The sequence below is a fragment of the Terrapene carolina genome, unplaced genomic scaffold (genome assembly GCF_002925995.2).
Source record: "Terrapene carolina triunguis isolate 2854851 unplaced genomic scaffold, T_m_triunguis-2.0 Scaffold111, whole genome shotgun sequence".
NCBI classification, from domain to species: domain Eukaryota; kingdom Metazoa; phylum Chordata; order Testudines; family Emydidae; genus Terrapene; species Terrapene triunguis.
The window spans coordinates 15,813,328-15,830,386 of record NW_020664462.1 but is presented as its reverse complement, the minus strand read 5'-3'; the positions used below and the strand labels follow the sequence as shown (position 1 = coordinate 15,830,386).

Here is a 17,059-nt window from a genome sequence, read left to right as displayed (position 1 = left end):
GTAGAAGTTAGGGCTCAGGCTGGCTCTCAAGCTCTAGGATCCTGTGAGATGGAAGGGTCCCACCCTGAGCAGGAAAAGTAGATGACACCCAATGTCTCAACAGCTCTATGTGGTACCATGATTTCAGTGACTGAAGGCTTAGTTAGCATTTTGAGATCGTATGCTCCAACAGGGAAAACTCTGGTACTGGCTCACATATGTCACTTGGTGATGAACAGGCCATAGGCACCAAAAAGGCTAGTAATGTGGGAGCTGCATACCAAGATTACAAGAACTGGTGCTGAAGGCGGGCAGCAGATTTAGCTAGTACCAAAGGCACTTTTTTCATACCTGGTAACGAGGCTCCAGAGGCACCCGTGTTAGGCCATTTGCAGCCCTTTGAATGCAGAGCTTGAGACAATGTAATATGTTGATTCTTGCATCTCTGTTCTAAGAGTCCCACAGAGGGAGACCGATGTTTTGAATCTGGAGCATGGTTCCTTTCAATCCCTTCTTGAAATCGACAACTGCAGTCTCTTAGACATCTTAGTCCTGGAGCTTGGGAAGGAACAACAGTTTGTTGTTGTGGGGCACTTGCTGAGCAGGAATGGAGAGAGGAGTGAGCCTTCGCTACATCCTCCTCTGAATAGGCTTTCATGGAACGCTCCAGGATAACTTTAGGTAGGCATCCCTTGCCTTTGGAGTCCACTTGGAAAGAGAGCGGCAGAAGAATCAATGTTAGGGATATGCTCCTTGTCTAAATAAAGGCACTTAAGACTGCCCATCACAAGAGGGGCATGTCAAGCCAGAGATTCAATTTCTGCCATACCAACTCAAGACACAGTACTGAGGAGGGCACTCAGAGCCTACTGTCTATGAAGAACTAGTAAAAATGATCTTTTTAATACCAATGGGCAACCGGAAAGTAATTAACTACCTAACAACTAACTAATTAGTCATTAACACTAACTGTAACAGCGTCGCAGAGAAGCAGGCGGACACTGCGCCCCAGCGATAAGAAGGAGCTGAGTGATGGTGGGGCCTGCTCTGCCTTTTATGACCTTGGGTGGGTTGAGGAGGGTATAGGAGCGGCCCCAATGGACTCTGATAGCCAGAAAAATCCAATTTCACGTGAATGAACACCATGAGTGGAATCATGTGTACAATCACTCAAAGTACTATTATTCCCTTTATACCGATGGAGTATCAGTCACAGAGAGGTTAAGTAATTTGTCCAAAGAAAAAAGGCAAGTATGTGTCAGAGATGGGAACAGAACACAGATGACTTGACTTTCATGCCTATGTTTTAAATTCAAGTTTACCCCAAATCAAAATGCTGACGGTCTGACGCTTGATGAGCTATAACCCAAAGATCTGAAATGAACTTCAGGTTTCTGACGACAGCCTTGATGATAGGCTCTTAGCCTCTGAAGAGGTGGGTGCATCCCACAGGATGCAGGTCTTAAAACATCTTACTTATACCAAAAAACAGAGAATGAAAAATAACGAGATATGTTGCTTTTGAAGAAGTGCATTGTCCTCCTTCAGTCCTCTCTCTTTAACAAGAAATTAACAGGATGAACTGGGAAAAAGAAATGATGACAAAAGTCCTCTAATCAAACAAAATAGGAGGAAAACACTCCTAAATCTGGAAACCAAAGCCTATACAAATTGAAAAGAGACCAAAAATGACCACATAAACAGGAAGTTATCAGCCCATTTTCCCACCTTGAGGGAAAGATTTATCGAGAGAAGTTAATGCTTTATTTTAACAGAGGCAAAGAAAACTTTTCTTTGTGCACTTCACAAATTAATAAGACTCCTTTATTTCATATATTGCCAGCCTTGCAAAACTGATGTGAAAATTTTCCAGCCCATCCACAAAATTCATTTCTCTGCCCTTTATAGTGATGACTGATTTTAACAGAGTTTAGAGTTCCTTTAGAAGTAATTACTTGGCCCAGAAGAATGGAATTTTGCAAAGTGCTTATATATACAGTTGGCAGTAATACCCCAATTATACTTTTTAGAATAATATGATACATTTAAAATGTAGCTTTGATGGCTTCACCTACCCTCTGATTATTAGTTCATCTCCCCAGGTCTGAGTTCTAACATTCCAATTGCCCTAAATAGTTTAAAATAAACATTTTTCTGTTTTAATTCACCTGCAAGAGTAAGGGTGGGATGGGATTTTCAAAAGTGCTCAATATTGGTCTAATTTTGCTCCTATTTAATTGATTTCAACATTAGCAGAATTAGACCAACTCTGAGCCCTTTAGAAAAATTACACCAGTTTACTTCTCCCCAATTTCACTCCCAAAAATCACACCTGTTTGTGGCTCAGGATGAATAGGAAACAAGTACTCGTCAAACAACAATTAATTACAGCATGACGGTGCAAAACTCATTGGTCCCAATGAAGGAAAATCACTATATAAACAGGGTGCCTTGCCATGAAACTTTGGGTTCGTCCTCCCAAGACCTCCCTGGAGCATCGTGTCGTGACTGATGGAACCAGGCTCCTCCCTACCCGTGATCAGCCTAGCTGGCCACTAGATTGATCTGGACTCTAACATCAACTGGCAGGGAGGGGGGGGGGGGGGGGGGGGAGAGAAGAAGGGGGAGAGAAAGAATGCATATGCTAATTGCTGTATCTTCAATAAACGCTGAGTATTGCCTTTTCTCCTGAAAAAGATCCCGTGTGCTTCTTATAAGCATAACACAGTAATAGTTTTTCTATACATAGACATATCAATCTATTTTTTAAAAATTCTATTTTGCAGCCCTGTAGCAGGGCTACAAAGAGGAGCTTTATGCTATGGGAAGAGTAGATTCCCAATTTCTCAGTGGGACCCAGCACTTGCTTCTAGTCCTGCAGGGCTGCAAACTTTTAAAATGACACAATTTTAAAATACCGCCAAAATCTATATGAGGTCATATTTGGATGTTTGTAGGGCTCCTTCTGAGTCCTAGTAGGATCCCTAGTAAATAAGGCCACTGGCTTTAGAGAAAGAGGGACGCAAGAAATAGTCCCAATAATTTAGTTTTTCAGTTCTAACACACTTGAAAAATGACCTGCGTAACTAATCTGTGGCTTTGCCGCTTATGAGCAATGCAACAATATGACAAGAGAAGAGGACATTTCCTCACTCTTCATTAACACCATAAAGGTAAAGAAGCGGACAGAGTGAAATTATTGAAAGAAAAGAAGGAAAGAAAAATATGGAAAAATGACTGCACCAGAGAGAGTTCTGTACAGGTCTGCCCTAAAGAGAAATATCGGAACACAACTTAAAAAAAAGAGCGCAGAAGTATCCTACTACATGTAAATAGAAGTTACGTACTGATTTAAAGCACAGGATGTACAAAACTGTGGTGAGGTTGAAAGGACACATTTGTTAATATGGTATAGTATGTGGATTGTTGCTGCTTCCTAAGCCCCATTTTCCATTAGCGTCTCAGTTAATTGTTGAGCATCTTCCCGCACTTACTGTGGTGGGTTCTACTGGGAATTACAAGGAGACACTTCCTCTGTTCCAGGACAAAAAAAAGCTTTCTGCAAGTTACATGAACAGAAAGTTTCTGAAATTGCTTCCAAATAAAGTTTTGAAGCACCCACAAAAAGATAAGGGATACAGAAGTTCTGTAAGACTAAAGTTTCAGATAGGTAAGGCCAGTTAATCTTAGAACATACAAAAGTTTACAGGGATTTATTTAAATTTAAATTAAATCTGGGGGGACAAGAAGGCTGCTCTGTCTTGTCTTGTAGGGAACACCCAGTCAAAGACAGTAACAAAAGACTTAATGACTAATGTATGCATTTTGGAGTTAATTCATATTTAACTGGAGAGAGGAAGACTGTAACTATATGTAACAAGCTTATAATATTTATCACCTTTCTTACTGGCCTGAAAGATGCACAATTTTCCCACGATCTGTGTTATTTTGTTACTTTTAGATTCTTCTATGAGGAACTGATATGAAAGGGAAAAAATCTTTAGTATCTGCTGAAACTGAAGAGCAAAGTTAAATAAGTGACCTCTTGAAAAGCTGAACCAAGGGGTTTTTATTCCTGATAATGAATAAGTGCATAGGAAGTTAAATACTGATAACTGCATGTTTCCTTCATGTTTCATTTGTGGAAATGAGAGATGGTCATAACTGATTCAAGAAAAAGAAGAGGAGCTAATCACCAGCAACTTAAAAGAAGAAGTTCTTAAAAGAAACCTGGTGTTTGAGACAGAGGGGTTCATAGCTAACTTAACATGAAGGATTTGTGGTTCTGCTTGGAATGACTTGACATTTGAAAATTGTAACAGTCATTTAACCATCATGTAGATACAGTGTCTCATAGCGTTCAACATTAAGGGCCCAATCCTGCAAACTGCTCCACACAAGAGGACTCCCTGTGACCATGGGGAGCCCCCCCGGCTTCAATGGAGTTCCATACAGGGGTAAGGATCCACACACAGCGGCATTCAGGATCAAGACCTGAGTGAGGTTCAGAGTACAGACATACCTCACACCCTTGGGGGGTCCTGGCAAATTAAATAGCAACTTTTTTCAAAATGGAAAATAATAAAAACAAAATATTTTATATTTCCTCCAGATGAGATGTAGGACAAGTATCTGCTTCATCAGCAGAAGAGGTACCTGAGGGGATGGCTCAGCTGCAGCTTATCATGAGGACTCCAGGACTTGGAGGAGATTGGTTGGGCTGGGAAGCCATGTTTGGAAGTCATTTGGGTCTCATTTGAGAGAGCAGAAAATGGAAAAGAAGAGGAATGGAGGGATCTGGTGGCTGTCTTATTCAAAAGACTGGGGAGGAAGTGATGAGCAGTAGGGAACCAGGTTGGAAGAGGAAGTATTAGATAGGAATAGGTATTGCTGAGAAAGTAGTATCTGGTGGTATTAATATGTGGAACTCATTGCTATGGGATATTGTAATAGCCAAAAATATAACTGGGTTAAAAAAAGAACTAGACAAGTTCAAGGAGGACAAGTCCATCAATGACTATTACCTAAGATGGCCAGGAATAACCCCATGCTCTGGGTGACCCTAAACCTCTAAATGCCAGAAGCCAGGAGGGGAAGACAGGAATGGAGCTATCCAAAACTGCACTGAAGCTCTGGTACTGGCCACTGGGCTAGACGGACTACTGGTCTGACCTAGTATGGCAGTTCTTATGAGAAAACCTAAACTGAGCAGCAGGGAGCTGGTTGGACCCAGAAGCCTCTTAGTCTGATATGGGAAGCTGCAGGACCTGAGGCAAGGGAAGAGAAGCACTGCTGCTGCTAGCCCTACTCCAGCCTCATTTAGCTCCATGTCACTCGCTGTGGTTCTCTCAAATACTTTCACCTCCACCACCAGATTTCAGGTCAGCAATGTCCTGCCCATACCATCTCTGAAGCAACTTTAAGTCTGATTCATTCCTGCTCAGTGTCCTCCCCCTTCTTCTCTTCCTTTCCTCATTCAGTAGCTGTTCCTACTTTAACCACATCATATACCAAAGCAGGGTGCCCCAAATCAAGTAGGCTACCTGTCCCCAACTTTTGTAGGAGTAGCTCCCTTACCTCCCAAAATTGAGTCACCCAGCCCTTCCAACCTTCGAGACCTGGACCCCTCTCCTGGGAGGAGCTTGCAGCTAATCCCCTTCTCCCCTTCTGACAACACTACGAGGAGAGTGCAACCTGGAAGTGGGACACCTAGTGGTAATGAAGTGTAGCACATGGGTGCATATAGGTGAGTTTATACTCCACAAATCAGACTAGCAAATGTATAAACTTTGGCTAATCTATTTACCTTTCTTAAAAGAATGGTAAATAGATTAGCCAATGTTTTAACTTTTGGCCATGACTTCCTACTTAGCAGCACCATACAGGTATGTTTTGCAGGTATTTCTCATCTGTACCTATATAGCAACCGGTTACATTAAGAAATAGAAATGCATGTACTACAAACAGCCATTTAACATTAATGGAAAATCTCCCTTACCTCTGGTTCAGATTTTACTTCTACTTTAGTTTGGACCACTGGCACGACTGCTCTAGCTTTCATTTCAGTCCTTCCATGTGGGCTTCCAACACCTACTACAGATCTTGTAGCAGGTGGTGTGCTGGTAATGGGTTTCACCTGCGCAGCAGGTGCAGCGGTTCGCCGGTTGTTACTAATCTCAATAGCATGCGAAGGTGCTATTGGTAATTCACGCAAGTTGCTATTTCTTGAAGCAGTTGACTGTAGCTGCTGATTCGGACGCTTGACCATGTTCTGTGTTGGTGTACTCTGACAGAGGCAAAAGACAACATACATATAATATGGAGGCCTTGGTAGCCATTTCAGAGTTCAGGTTATGTTGAGATTTCCACTTCAAGCAGGACTAACATTTAGTCTCAAAAATTGGCACTGACTCTTCAGAGGACAACTGCATTTTCAATATAGCTTTTTAGTAAAATATCCACTAACTTTTGTGAAGTAAGTGTTTAAAAGTGCCCTCCTTCTGAAATTTTCTCAGTTCTACCACATATCTTTAGGTTTCTTTAAACAGCAAAACTTAAGACTTCTCTCACATATACACCATTTCTAAAATAAACCCAAAGAATGACTGTCTGATCAATATAACTGCTCTGAGCTATATCCAGATTAGCCAAGGTACGATGCCTTGGATCCCCCACCAACCAAGTGAATGGGCGAAGGGAGAAGGGACAGAAGGAAATGGGGCAAAATTTCTCTGCATTGGAGTAATCAAAGTAACAAGGGATCCCCCATGGCACTGCTTCATGGTGCACCAGGAAGCCTAGTCAGCAGTGCTATGGAGATATTGTCAAGCACAGATTCCTCATTGCTGAAGCACTAGGCTCCCCAACCCCAATCACAGCTTTACATTTGACCCTACAACCCTCCCCCTACTCCACCCTCCCAAACATCCTTGATTTCTAGCTTCTTAGCACGAGAGGGCACTGTGTCTGTCTGTCTCTTTCTTTCACATAGTGAGTGAGAAGAGGAGGCGAATAGGGAAGAGGGAAAGACAATAAGTCAAGGGGGAGACAGAGGTGGAGGGGATGTGGTTATAAATATAGGATATTGAATAAATGAGGAAGGAAAGAGGAGAGGATAAGTGAATGAAGGGGACAGAGTAAGAGGAGAAGGAATAGGAGTGGGAGAGCCTATGCTCAAAGGCTTTAAACTTGAGCTCAGATACACAATCTTTACACACACACACACACACACACACCCACCCACCCACCCACAAAATGAGGGAACACTGATGTATGCCAGTATTTACTGGTACTTACATGTCTTGGATTCATTGGACCCTGCCGCTGTTGACATTGCATTCTATTGTTATTTGACTGTTGCTGTGAAGTCTGCAAATGAGGTCTGAACTGTGGCTGGGTAATGGGAATCAAAGGCTGTGGTGGACCAGCAAGATGATGGTGATGCTGATGTTGATGCTGATGCTGATGATGCTGCTGGTGCTGCTGCTGCTGCTGTTGTTGGTGCTGCTGCTGGTGGTGCTGGTGTTGTTGTTGCTGATGGTGAGGCTGAGGCGGTAGAGGAGGGTGCAAGGGACCCTTTACGTTTTAAAAAGAAAAAAAGACATTCTACACATTTTTTTCAATCCTAAGGAAAATAAGCGCCTTAAGCAATCAGATTTGTTCTTGTATGGCAACAATATTTTGGCTGGTAAGTAAGGAGCTCTAGAAATATAGGCTTTCCTAGGACAATAGTATTTGCGGTAAACGAGGACTGTTGATTGCTGTAAAGGGTAATGATATCACTTGGTCACTGAACATTTGTACTTAGATTTTAGCTCAACTTCTTAACGTGAAAAAATCTCAAATAATGATATTAATGAGACTACAATAAATAAGTCTAATTGTCCTACTTGCTTCTAAGAATTATTAGAATATAATATCAGAGGGGTAACCGTGTTTGTTGCTTTTTACAGATCCAGACTAAGAGTCCTGTGGCACGTTATAGACTTGGAACAGATGTATTGGAGCATAAGCTTTCATGGGTGAATACTCACTTCGTCAGACGCATGTATTCACCCATGAAAGCTTATGCTCCAATATATCTGTTAGTCTATAAGATGCCACAGGACTCTGTTGCTTTTTATAGAATATAATATTTACTCTTAAGAAGAAATCCAGTGTATGCATTATGAATCTAGAACAACCCCCCTCCCCCGCCCCGAAATTCAAGGGCCTTTGCATAATATTTTTCATGGTCATACAAACCATTTGTCTACTTTAACAAACAGTTTAAAAGAAAAACTAATTTTTAAGAAGCCATACTGATTTCTCTCTCACTGCTAGTCCCCTAAAACACACAACTCATTTTTATCAGCAGAGGGCACCCAAGACCTGTGACAAGAGGTGAAATAACCCAGCAATGTCTATTTTGTATACATACACTTCTCTCTGTAAACACACATTCTGAACAATACAATACTTTCATATTTCTCCTGGAGTAAATTAATTTAAGGAACCGTGGGTGAACAAAATATGTCATTAAGAACTTTTCTAATCTCATTAGTTGTAAGCAGTTGATCAGAAATCACAGCAATTTTAATAATTTCACTTTTGAAATATACATTGGTGTAAGTTTCATAACTGAGTTGTTGATATGGTGATGAAACTCAGCTTCTCTGTCTAACACTATAATAGGCACTACACTTAAATCTACTTCATATTTGTAATATCAAACAAGACAGCCATTTTGGTTAGATCGCTGCTATGAGCTGAATGTAATGATCGCAATATAGCTTTCTAAATGCAAAAGTTCTAAATAGTGCTTATAAGCCCCTTTTACTATTGATTAATACCTGCATATTGGGCTGTGTATGTGTTGCTAGAAATGGCTGTCCTGGGTTTTGTAAGAATTGTTGTCTGGGTTGCATGAAAGGCCGTGGATTTGCTGAACCTGGTTGGCTGAAGTGAAGAATTCCGGCAGGATTCTGAGGCTGGATGTTTGGTCTTACTGGTCTGTCTCTGGGAAATACTGGTTGCTGCCCTTGCTGATTATATCCTGGTCCAGGTTGATTGAAAGGCAGAGGATTCTGGGTAGGGACAGGATGGGTACTGTTAAGGAGTGGGGGATGGGGTGGAGGTGGGGGACTCCGTTGCTCGAACATATGATGACTTGGGAATCTTGGATCTGTTGAAATCAAAACATTTAATTAAGTGACAACCTCCTCATGAATACAAATGTGTTTTAAATACAGTCTTGCCATATTTTCAGCTTCAGGAGAGTAACTTGATAATTTGATTGAGGAATAACTACAAAATATTTTAGTTGGAAGAGCAGCTCCGCAAGGTTATATGAGAGATACTCCTCTTGCTTGTGCTAAGAACCACCTTAGAATGGAAGATGCAGACCCTTGGGAGAAAGAGGACAATTTGATAACTAGCTGGCATTAATAGTTATTTTTATTATTTCTACTGCAAAAGCACCTAACAACTCCAAGCAGCAATTAGGACTAGAGAAATGCAAGCACTGACAATCTGAACAAAACTAACACCCTTTCAATCCACGCAAAGACCTAGTCAAGCCACTTTATTCAATGTTTGTATTTTACTTGACACCATGTTTGTTGTGTTGTAACTTTAACATTAACTGAAAGATTGCACAGAATTCATAGAAAGTTAAATTTGTAGGGCACCAAATATTCCAGATAGATACAACTGTTAATGGGGGAACGACCACAGATGAATGGAGGAATGGTGTTGATATTTAATATCTGAACTGTAACAAACTGAAAATGTTATTTGGTTGCTTTTTGAGAGATGACAAAATACAGGATCACACTAAATCATAATGGTCCCTTCTGATCTTCAGATCTATGAATTAATCTATCCACACATATGAGAAGGGGATACTGTGTGAAAAGGAAGAATATTCAAATAGTATATTTGCAATGAAAAAGGTCACCCAGTATATTAATCTAAAATAAAAATTATATACCTCCCATGAAGAAAGGGTCTCTTTCCTGGGGAGGAGGAGGAGGCGGAGGAGGTGGAGGCATAGGTGGTGGAGGTGGGCCTCTCCATTGGTCCTGTAGAGGGATTCTTGGGGCTTGGGTGAAGTTGGTAGGAACAGGTCCAGGAGGGTGCTGCTGAAAATCTGGAGGGCCCTGTTTAATAAAACAAAAATCAGCAAAACTAAGTCCATCTTTGAGAAATTCATCCATAGTTTATTAAAAATACTCTTAAAAAAACCAGTTGACCTATCAATTATCTCCTGTAATATGTACAAGGTTGGCAGCCCTACTGAGTCATTCTTGCACAATGGATCAGACACTGAAGCTGAGAACAGGATCTTGAAATGATTTCACAGCATTTTAATAGTCATTGTAGCACCACAGGAATGCCATTTCTTTTCAAGCTTATTGAAATCCATGCAATTATTGACCTTCTTTCCCATTAATCCAAAAGTCTGAATGTCTACTTTAGAAAACGTTCCTGACATTTATCTTCTTAAACCATGCTATTCTTTGCCATCTATTTAGAACAACCTAAGCTACAGAAATGAAGCAGCTTTACTTCAAAAGGGGGGGGGGGGGAATCAATTTGTGTCATCCAGAAAATTAGAGCAATCATCTTTCAATAAATAAGAGGAACTAACATTTCTACCAATTCACATAAAACTTAAATACTTAAGGATCTGAAGCATTTCAAAAGGCATAAGAAAAATTTACACAGAATCTGTCTTTTCTTGATTTTTTAAAAAAGTTTTAAATAAGCCTTTAAACACTGGCTTAATGTACTGTTATTTCACAACCAGGAGCACGCAGAATAATTCAGATTTAATTCAGTAATTCATACTACCACTATCATTATTTGCTTTTATATGGAAATGTTTGACAATTTAAAAAATTGATACCATCCACTGAAAATGCGAGGCAGTCTCCCATCTATCAATACATTCACAAGGAAACAGATACCATATTCATGATAAGCATGCATGAAAAAGTCAGAAAGGTAATCAATGTCATCTCAGTACATCCTTGTTTTCAAACTAATATCCATTTAGAAATTAGCAATGTGTATTACATGTGCACCTGGTATTCACCAACAATTAGAACCACATTAAGCAAAAACAAGCCCTTCAAAATAAACAGATTCAAGAAGAGACACTCCCTTTTAAAGTTAAGTAAGAGAACGTTAAAAGTCTGAAAGATCACAACTTAGATCTTAAAATGGCACTAGGAAGTTTACCAAATCCCAAATCTAGCATACTTCCAGAAGAAACATGTGCCACAGCCTCCACCCTACCACTCATCCTAGTGTGTGTGCGCGCGCATGGGAAAAGGTAGGTGTCACAGAGCTAACCATAATTCAAGAATATCATTTAAGCAAGTTGGGCAATTTTTACTATGCTGGTCATCAATTTTAAGAACAGTTGAATCTCCATGCCCATAAAACTTCTGGCCTCTCTGCTGAGAGTGCTAAAATTGAGGTTTTTGAGCAATTAACACCATTCCACTAAGAGCAGGGCTGCAATCAATCACTAAACAGCTGTCAGACATAACTACTTTTTGGTCACTCCTACCCTGCACTAGACTGGACTTAGCAACCCTACAGATTAAAGGTTCTATATCCCATTATCAGTCTCCTGAACCATCCAGTCTCCAGTGGCTACTTCATTTAGAGGAGAGGTATTATTTCAAACTCAAGCATGAAAGTCTTCACGACACATGTAAAATTTATAGGAAGAGCTGATAGTGGCTTCTCTATTTAGATTGCCTAACATTTTCCATTATAAAATATTCTTGGGACCTTTTCTTGAAACATCTTAATACTTCCAATGTAAGCAGCCAGCCGTTGAAATTCAGTAAGGAAAAAGCCTCGGGCTAGAGAAGTGACTTTTCTTGTCCCAGGAAATTCCATTCAGGTTTAGTTCAATGTTACTATTAAATATTGCCTCTCTCTCACTTGTTGTGCAGGAAAATTCTGACAGCCTGTCAATATGACAACTGAACATTCTGAAGAGCTAGGCCTGTGCTACCACCTAAGCACCATCACCATACACTGTACTGGGAACACCCAGGAGCTGCCAGAGCACCTGTAGTAGAGTGTGGGAGGAGGAGAGCACACCAAACCAGGCTACCCCATCTGATCAAACTCCTTTTCTAGACCTGGCACATGGTACCAGTTTCTCATTTCCTCCTCCTCTGGGGGCTACACATGGGACAGGAGCCCCACACTTCCTGGAAAGGAGATGGGAAAACAGATCCAGGCAGGGCTCCCCCGACCACCTACTTTACCCAGCACATGGTGTCGGTAGCACACCTCACCCGCACAAAAAACACACTTCTGCTACTGCCAGCCAATGTAATTAAGGCCTATCACTCAAGTGGTAGCAGTGTGTGTTGCAGAGCCAAAGATTCAGGGTTCGAACCCTGCTGATAATGCATGATTGGGAAATTATTACAGCTGCACACAAGAGAAACTGTTTTACCTTTTTAAAAACCTAGCAAACTGCATATAAAAACAACTGTTAAAAGAAAGTTATTTAGGTTGCAAAGTCAAGTACTTCAAAGGTAGAAAATTCCAGATTTACAGTTGTCAATGCAACCTTAATTCTACCCACATGTATGCATGAACTACGCTGGTCTTTAACAACATAACATACTATTTATTCCACAGGACCCAAGCCTCATTCAGTGCACAGGATTCACTATTTTGTCTTCTCATTGTTCAATGTGTAGCCCAAGTCTGTATTTATTGCACACTCTTCAAGCCCTGTTCTTAAGGCAGAATTATTAATTTCCTCATGGAGTTTTCTAGCGTATCAGAACTTCACAAACATTAATTTATTTTCACAATTCCCCTATCAGGTGAAGAGGCATTATGATCCCTATTTTACAGATGGAGAACTGAGGCACAAAAAGACTAAGATGAAAAGTATCCACCAAATTTTGGATGCCCAATTCTAAACACCGAGGCCTTGATTTTTCAGAGCATTCAGCATCTCATAGCACTTAATATGTTCAAAGTACTGCTCCCATAGACTTCAGTTCTGCAAATCAGTCCCTAAGTCTCAACTCAGGTACCAGAAAATGAACACCACAATTAGTGCCCCCCTCCCCCCTGCTGCCACAAAAAGTTTAACAGATCTGTCCAGCATCACACAGGAGCTCCGTGGTAGAAGCAGGGATAGCATCCAACTCTCCAACGCATCAGTCAACTGCCTTAGTTATGAGACGGTCCTTTTTCTTACTGCAATGCCCTGTCTCATTCACCACACACCTTTCCACTTCTACAATAAATGAGGCAGGCATAGAATCATAGGACTGGAAGGGACCTTGAGAGGTCAATTAGTCCAGTTCCCTGCACTCATGGCAGGACTATCTATTATCTAGATCATCCCTGACAGGTGTTCGCCTAACCTGCTCTTAAAAATCTCCAATAATGGAGATTCCACAACCTTCCGAGGCAATTTATTCCAGTGCTTAGCCACCCTGACAAAGTTTTTCCAGATGTCCAACTTAAATCGCTCTTGCTGCAATTTAAGCCCATTACTTCTTGTCCTATTCTCAGAGGTTAAAGAGAACAATTTTTCTCCCTCCTGCTGGTAACAACCTTTTATGTACTTGAAAACTTATGTCCCCTCTGTCTTCTTTTCCAGACTAAACAAACCCAGTTTTTTTTAATCTTCCCTTATAGGTCATGTTTTCTAGACCTTTAATCATTTTTGTTGCTCTTCTCTGGACTTTCTCCAATTTGTTCACATCTTTCCTGAAATGTGGCACCCAGAACTGGACACAATACTCCAGTTGCGGCCTAATCAGCGCACAGTATGAGTGAAAGAATTACCTCTACCCTGATATAACGCTGTCCTCGGGAGCCAAAAAAATCTTACCGCGTTATAGGTGAAACCGCGTTATATCAAACTTGTTTTGATCCGCTGGAGTACGCAGCCCTGCACCCCCGGAGCGCTGCTTTACCGCATTATATCCAAATTAGTGTTATATCGGGTCGCGTTATATTGGGGTAGAGGTGCACTTCTCTTGTCCTGCTTACAACACTCCTGCTAATACATACGAGAATGTTTGCTTGTTTTGCAACTGTGTTACACTGTTGACTCATATTTAGTTTGTGATCCACTATGACTCCCAGATCCCTTTCTGCAGTACTCCTTCCTAGACAGTCTTTCCCATTTTGTATGTTTGCAATTGATTGTTCCTTCCTAAGTGGAGTCCTTTGCATTTGTCCTTATTGAATTTCATCCTACGTACTTCAGACCATTTCTCCAGTTTGTCCAGATCATTTTGAATTTTAATCCTATCCTCCAAAGAACTTGCATCCCCTCCCTGCTTTGTAGCATCCGCAAACTTTATAAGTGTACTCTCTATGACATTATCTAAATCACTGATGTAGAATATACATCAGTAAAGTAACACTTGATACTGTCTATTCAGCTATTAAGATGTATTATTTAAGCATTAGTCCTTGCTAATCCATCCCAGCTGACAGCTGGAAATATCTAACTGCAGTCCAGTCCAGTCAAGCCATAAGGCAACAAGGAGGCAATGGATGTGGTTTAATTAGGCTGCAACATCATTCACTTAAAATATTTGGGAGTACCTAGCAATAAATTGCATAGTGAAGGTTATCATAATTTCCTCATAACCCTCAACATGGCCCCTGCCATCCAATTGCCAAGAACTGTCACCCTACCCTCCTAAGAAGATTAAGGGGGCTATAAAACGAAGCAGTTTGGCTTCCCTCTGTATCTCATGTAGGAGCCCCAAACCCTCCTTCCTCAGCTCCCGTAAGGGATGCTTTCCCTTCAAATCCTTTTCCAATCCATTTGATCCAATAAGCACATCCCTTCCATAATGAGTACCTGCACTGGACATCTGCCGCAAGTTTTGCATACTAAGTTGCAACTTTACTCCCCTGCTCTACCCCACTGGGTCCCACACCCATTGTGGGAAAGATGAAAAAAATCCACCCCACCTCAGCCAATCCAGTGGTAAGGGAAAAATTCCTTCCTAGTCCCCAAGGAAAAAGAGGCAACTAGCATAATGCTCACAGCAGATCATGAAGGAGCCCCGTCCTCTTTCAGTTATCGTGGCTGGAAGGGTGGATGCTGCCAGCTCAGTCCAGGTAAAAGAGGGTTCCTCTGGGACTGCACAGGGTATCAACACCCCCCTTCTTTCTGAGCAGCTGGAAGGGCAATGCTCACTCCTCCCAGATACATGGTCTAGCCGATACCCACTCCTACAGAGGGTAAACTTCCCCTTCCTCCCTCTCTACCACCAGTTGTACAGGGAGCCCTTAAAGGGAAAGCCACCCCTTTTCATTTGGTCAACTGGACAAAGACCCACTACAAACAGTTGCGGTGAGTACATTTTGCCACTTACATGTTTTAAAGGTTTTTACTGGTTATTTTGAGTAGCCAGTGAAAAACTACATGAACTACCACTTACTGTTAGGCTGATAATACGAAGGACAAGTCATGCAAAGTCAATTATAAATAGATTTGTTATTCATAGAAAAGAAATGTGAAGGATGAACATTTTTCAAGGATAGTAACATTTGTTCCTGTAAGGACGAACTATGGGCATGATTCTGTTCTACCAAATGTCAATGGAAACAGGATCGGGCCCCTATGATTTTTAAGCAGGGTTTGATTTGACTTTTACTAAAAACTGGAGGAAGAATTTACTATTGTGCCTAAATTACATAGTAATCATGTGTAATTTTATAGATTTGTATAGATTCAGCAGTTTCAATACAATTCTATTAAATATTAATTTGTATTGTGAGCAGGATATGTGCTGTACAACTTTCCAAGTTTTTAATTTTACAAATTTTATCCAGTGCTATCATTTATTTTCTGACTTCCATTAATTTAAAGTCTCAGACAATGCGCATACATGTAGGTTGAATTTTTTTCCAGTTTTTGTTTGTTTTTGCACTGTGTTCGAGGTACTGATGAGTTGAGTCAAATCAGCTGAGATACGGATTTATTTGCCTGTGAGATCATTAAATTTCTCATTCATATAAAACATTGTAAACTCTTAAGCACCAAAATCACAATGGCACCTTTGAATGAAACGACATTGCAGTTGCTTTAATGGAAAAATAAGGTACAGTAATATTAGACTTACTATTTTACTGATAGATGCACATTACATACATTTCTGAAAGATAAAGGTCAAACCTGCATTTAAATATATCTAGAAAAACTGCAGTTTAATTTTAAATTTACAGACTAGAATGCCAGCGCTGAATTATTACTTTAAAGACTCATCACAATACTAACCTCTAAAGTCAGTAACTCTCTAATACCGCCAACTGCCATTGATATTTGGCAAACAAAAATAAAAGCAGAACATGCAGTTATTTAACTTTAAAAATTAACAGAGCAGGTGCAGCAGCCAGTTTTCATAATGGCATATTTTTGGTAAAATAAGCATACAGTAACACAGATGCATAATAAATCTTGATATGCACAGTAGTTACTTCCATTTTTCATGGTTTTATATCTGCCCAGTTTCAAATTACAGCAAAATAGGGAGTATACGTCAACTAAGATGTCTTTTAGCAAAAAACAAAATTTATTTTAACTCATTACTTTGCATGAGTAATCAGTACGTTGATTCTGTAGAAGCACTTCAATTAATCTTACAACCTTGAATACTTAAAAAAAAGGTAACTGGTTCTCAACTAAATGAAAGAGGCTCATACAAGCTAGTGTTGTCAGGCAAGGTAATAGAGGTCAAATCCCTTAATCTCAAGGCTGAGATTTGTCCTTAAATTGAGGAAAGAAAAGGAGGAAGTGTCTCACTGTCACCCTCCAGCGACCCACCTGGCTGGACTGCAACAGCAGAAACAAATGGCTACACAAAACTAACTTCCTGACTTCCATCCCAGAAAGAAGGCAGCTGTAATGCAGGACCTACAGTGTGATGTGGGAAGAAAGATGGGTACATGGTACTTGGAGGAGTCCTTTCCATCAACAACAGGGAATACTAGTTTCATCATTGATTTCGTAATGTAATAAGAATGTACAATATTGAATGTTTATGATGCATGTCATGACTTAACAGGCACAAGAAGT

The 17,059-nt window shown here is 40.5% G+C and overlaps 1 protein-coding gene across 3 annotated transcripts in view; it reads right to left on the bottom strand.

The window, feature by feature from the left end:
- The window catches only part of RBM33 (RNA binding motif protein 33), a 146,315-nt gene that overhangs the window by 58,651 nt on the left and 70,605 nt on the right, over positions 1-17,059 (bottom strand). For all 3 annotated transcript variants that reach the window (XM_026652161.2, XM_026652162.2, XM_026652163.1), the window contains exons 11-14: positions 9,950-10,118; positions 8,811-9,142; positions 7,276-7,554; positions 5,978-6,265 (exon numbers count right to left, since the gene is read on the bottom strand). In XM_026652161.2, coding sequence (XP_026507946.1) covers positions 5,978-6,265; positions 7,276-7,554; positions 8,811-9,142; positions 9,950-10,118 — 1,068 coding nt within the window. The remainder of the gene's footprint in view (positions 1-5,977; positions 6,266-7,275; positions 7,555-8,810; positions 9,143-9,949; positions 10,119-17,059) is intronic.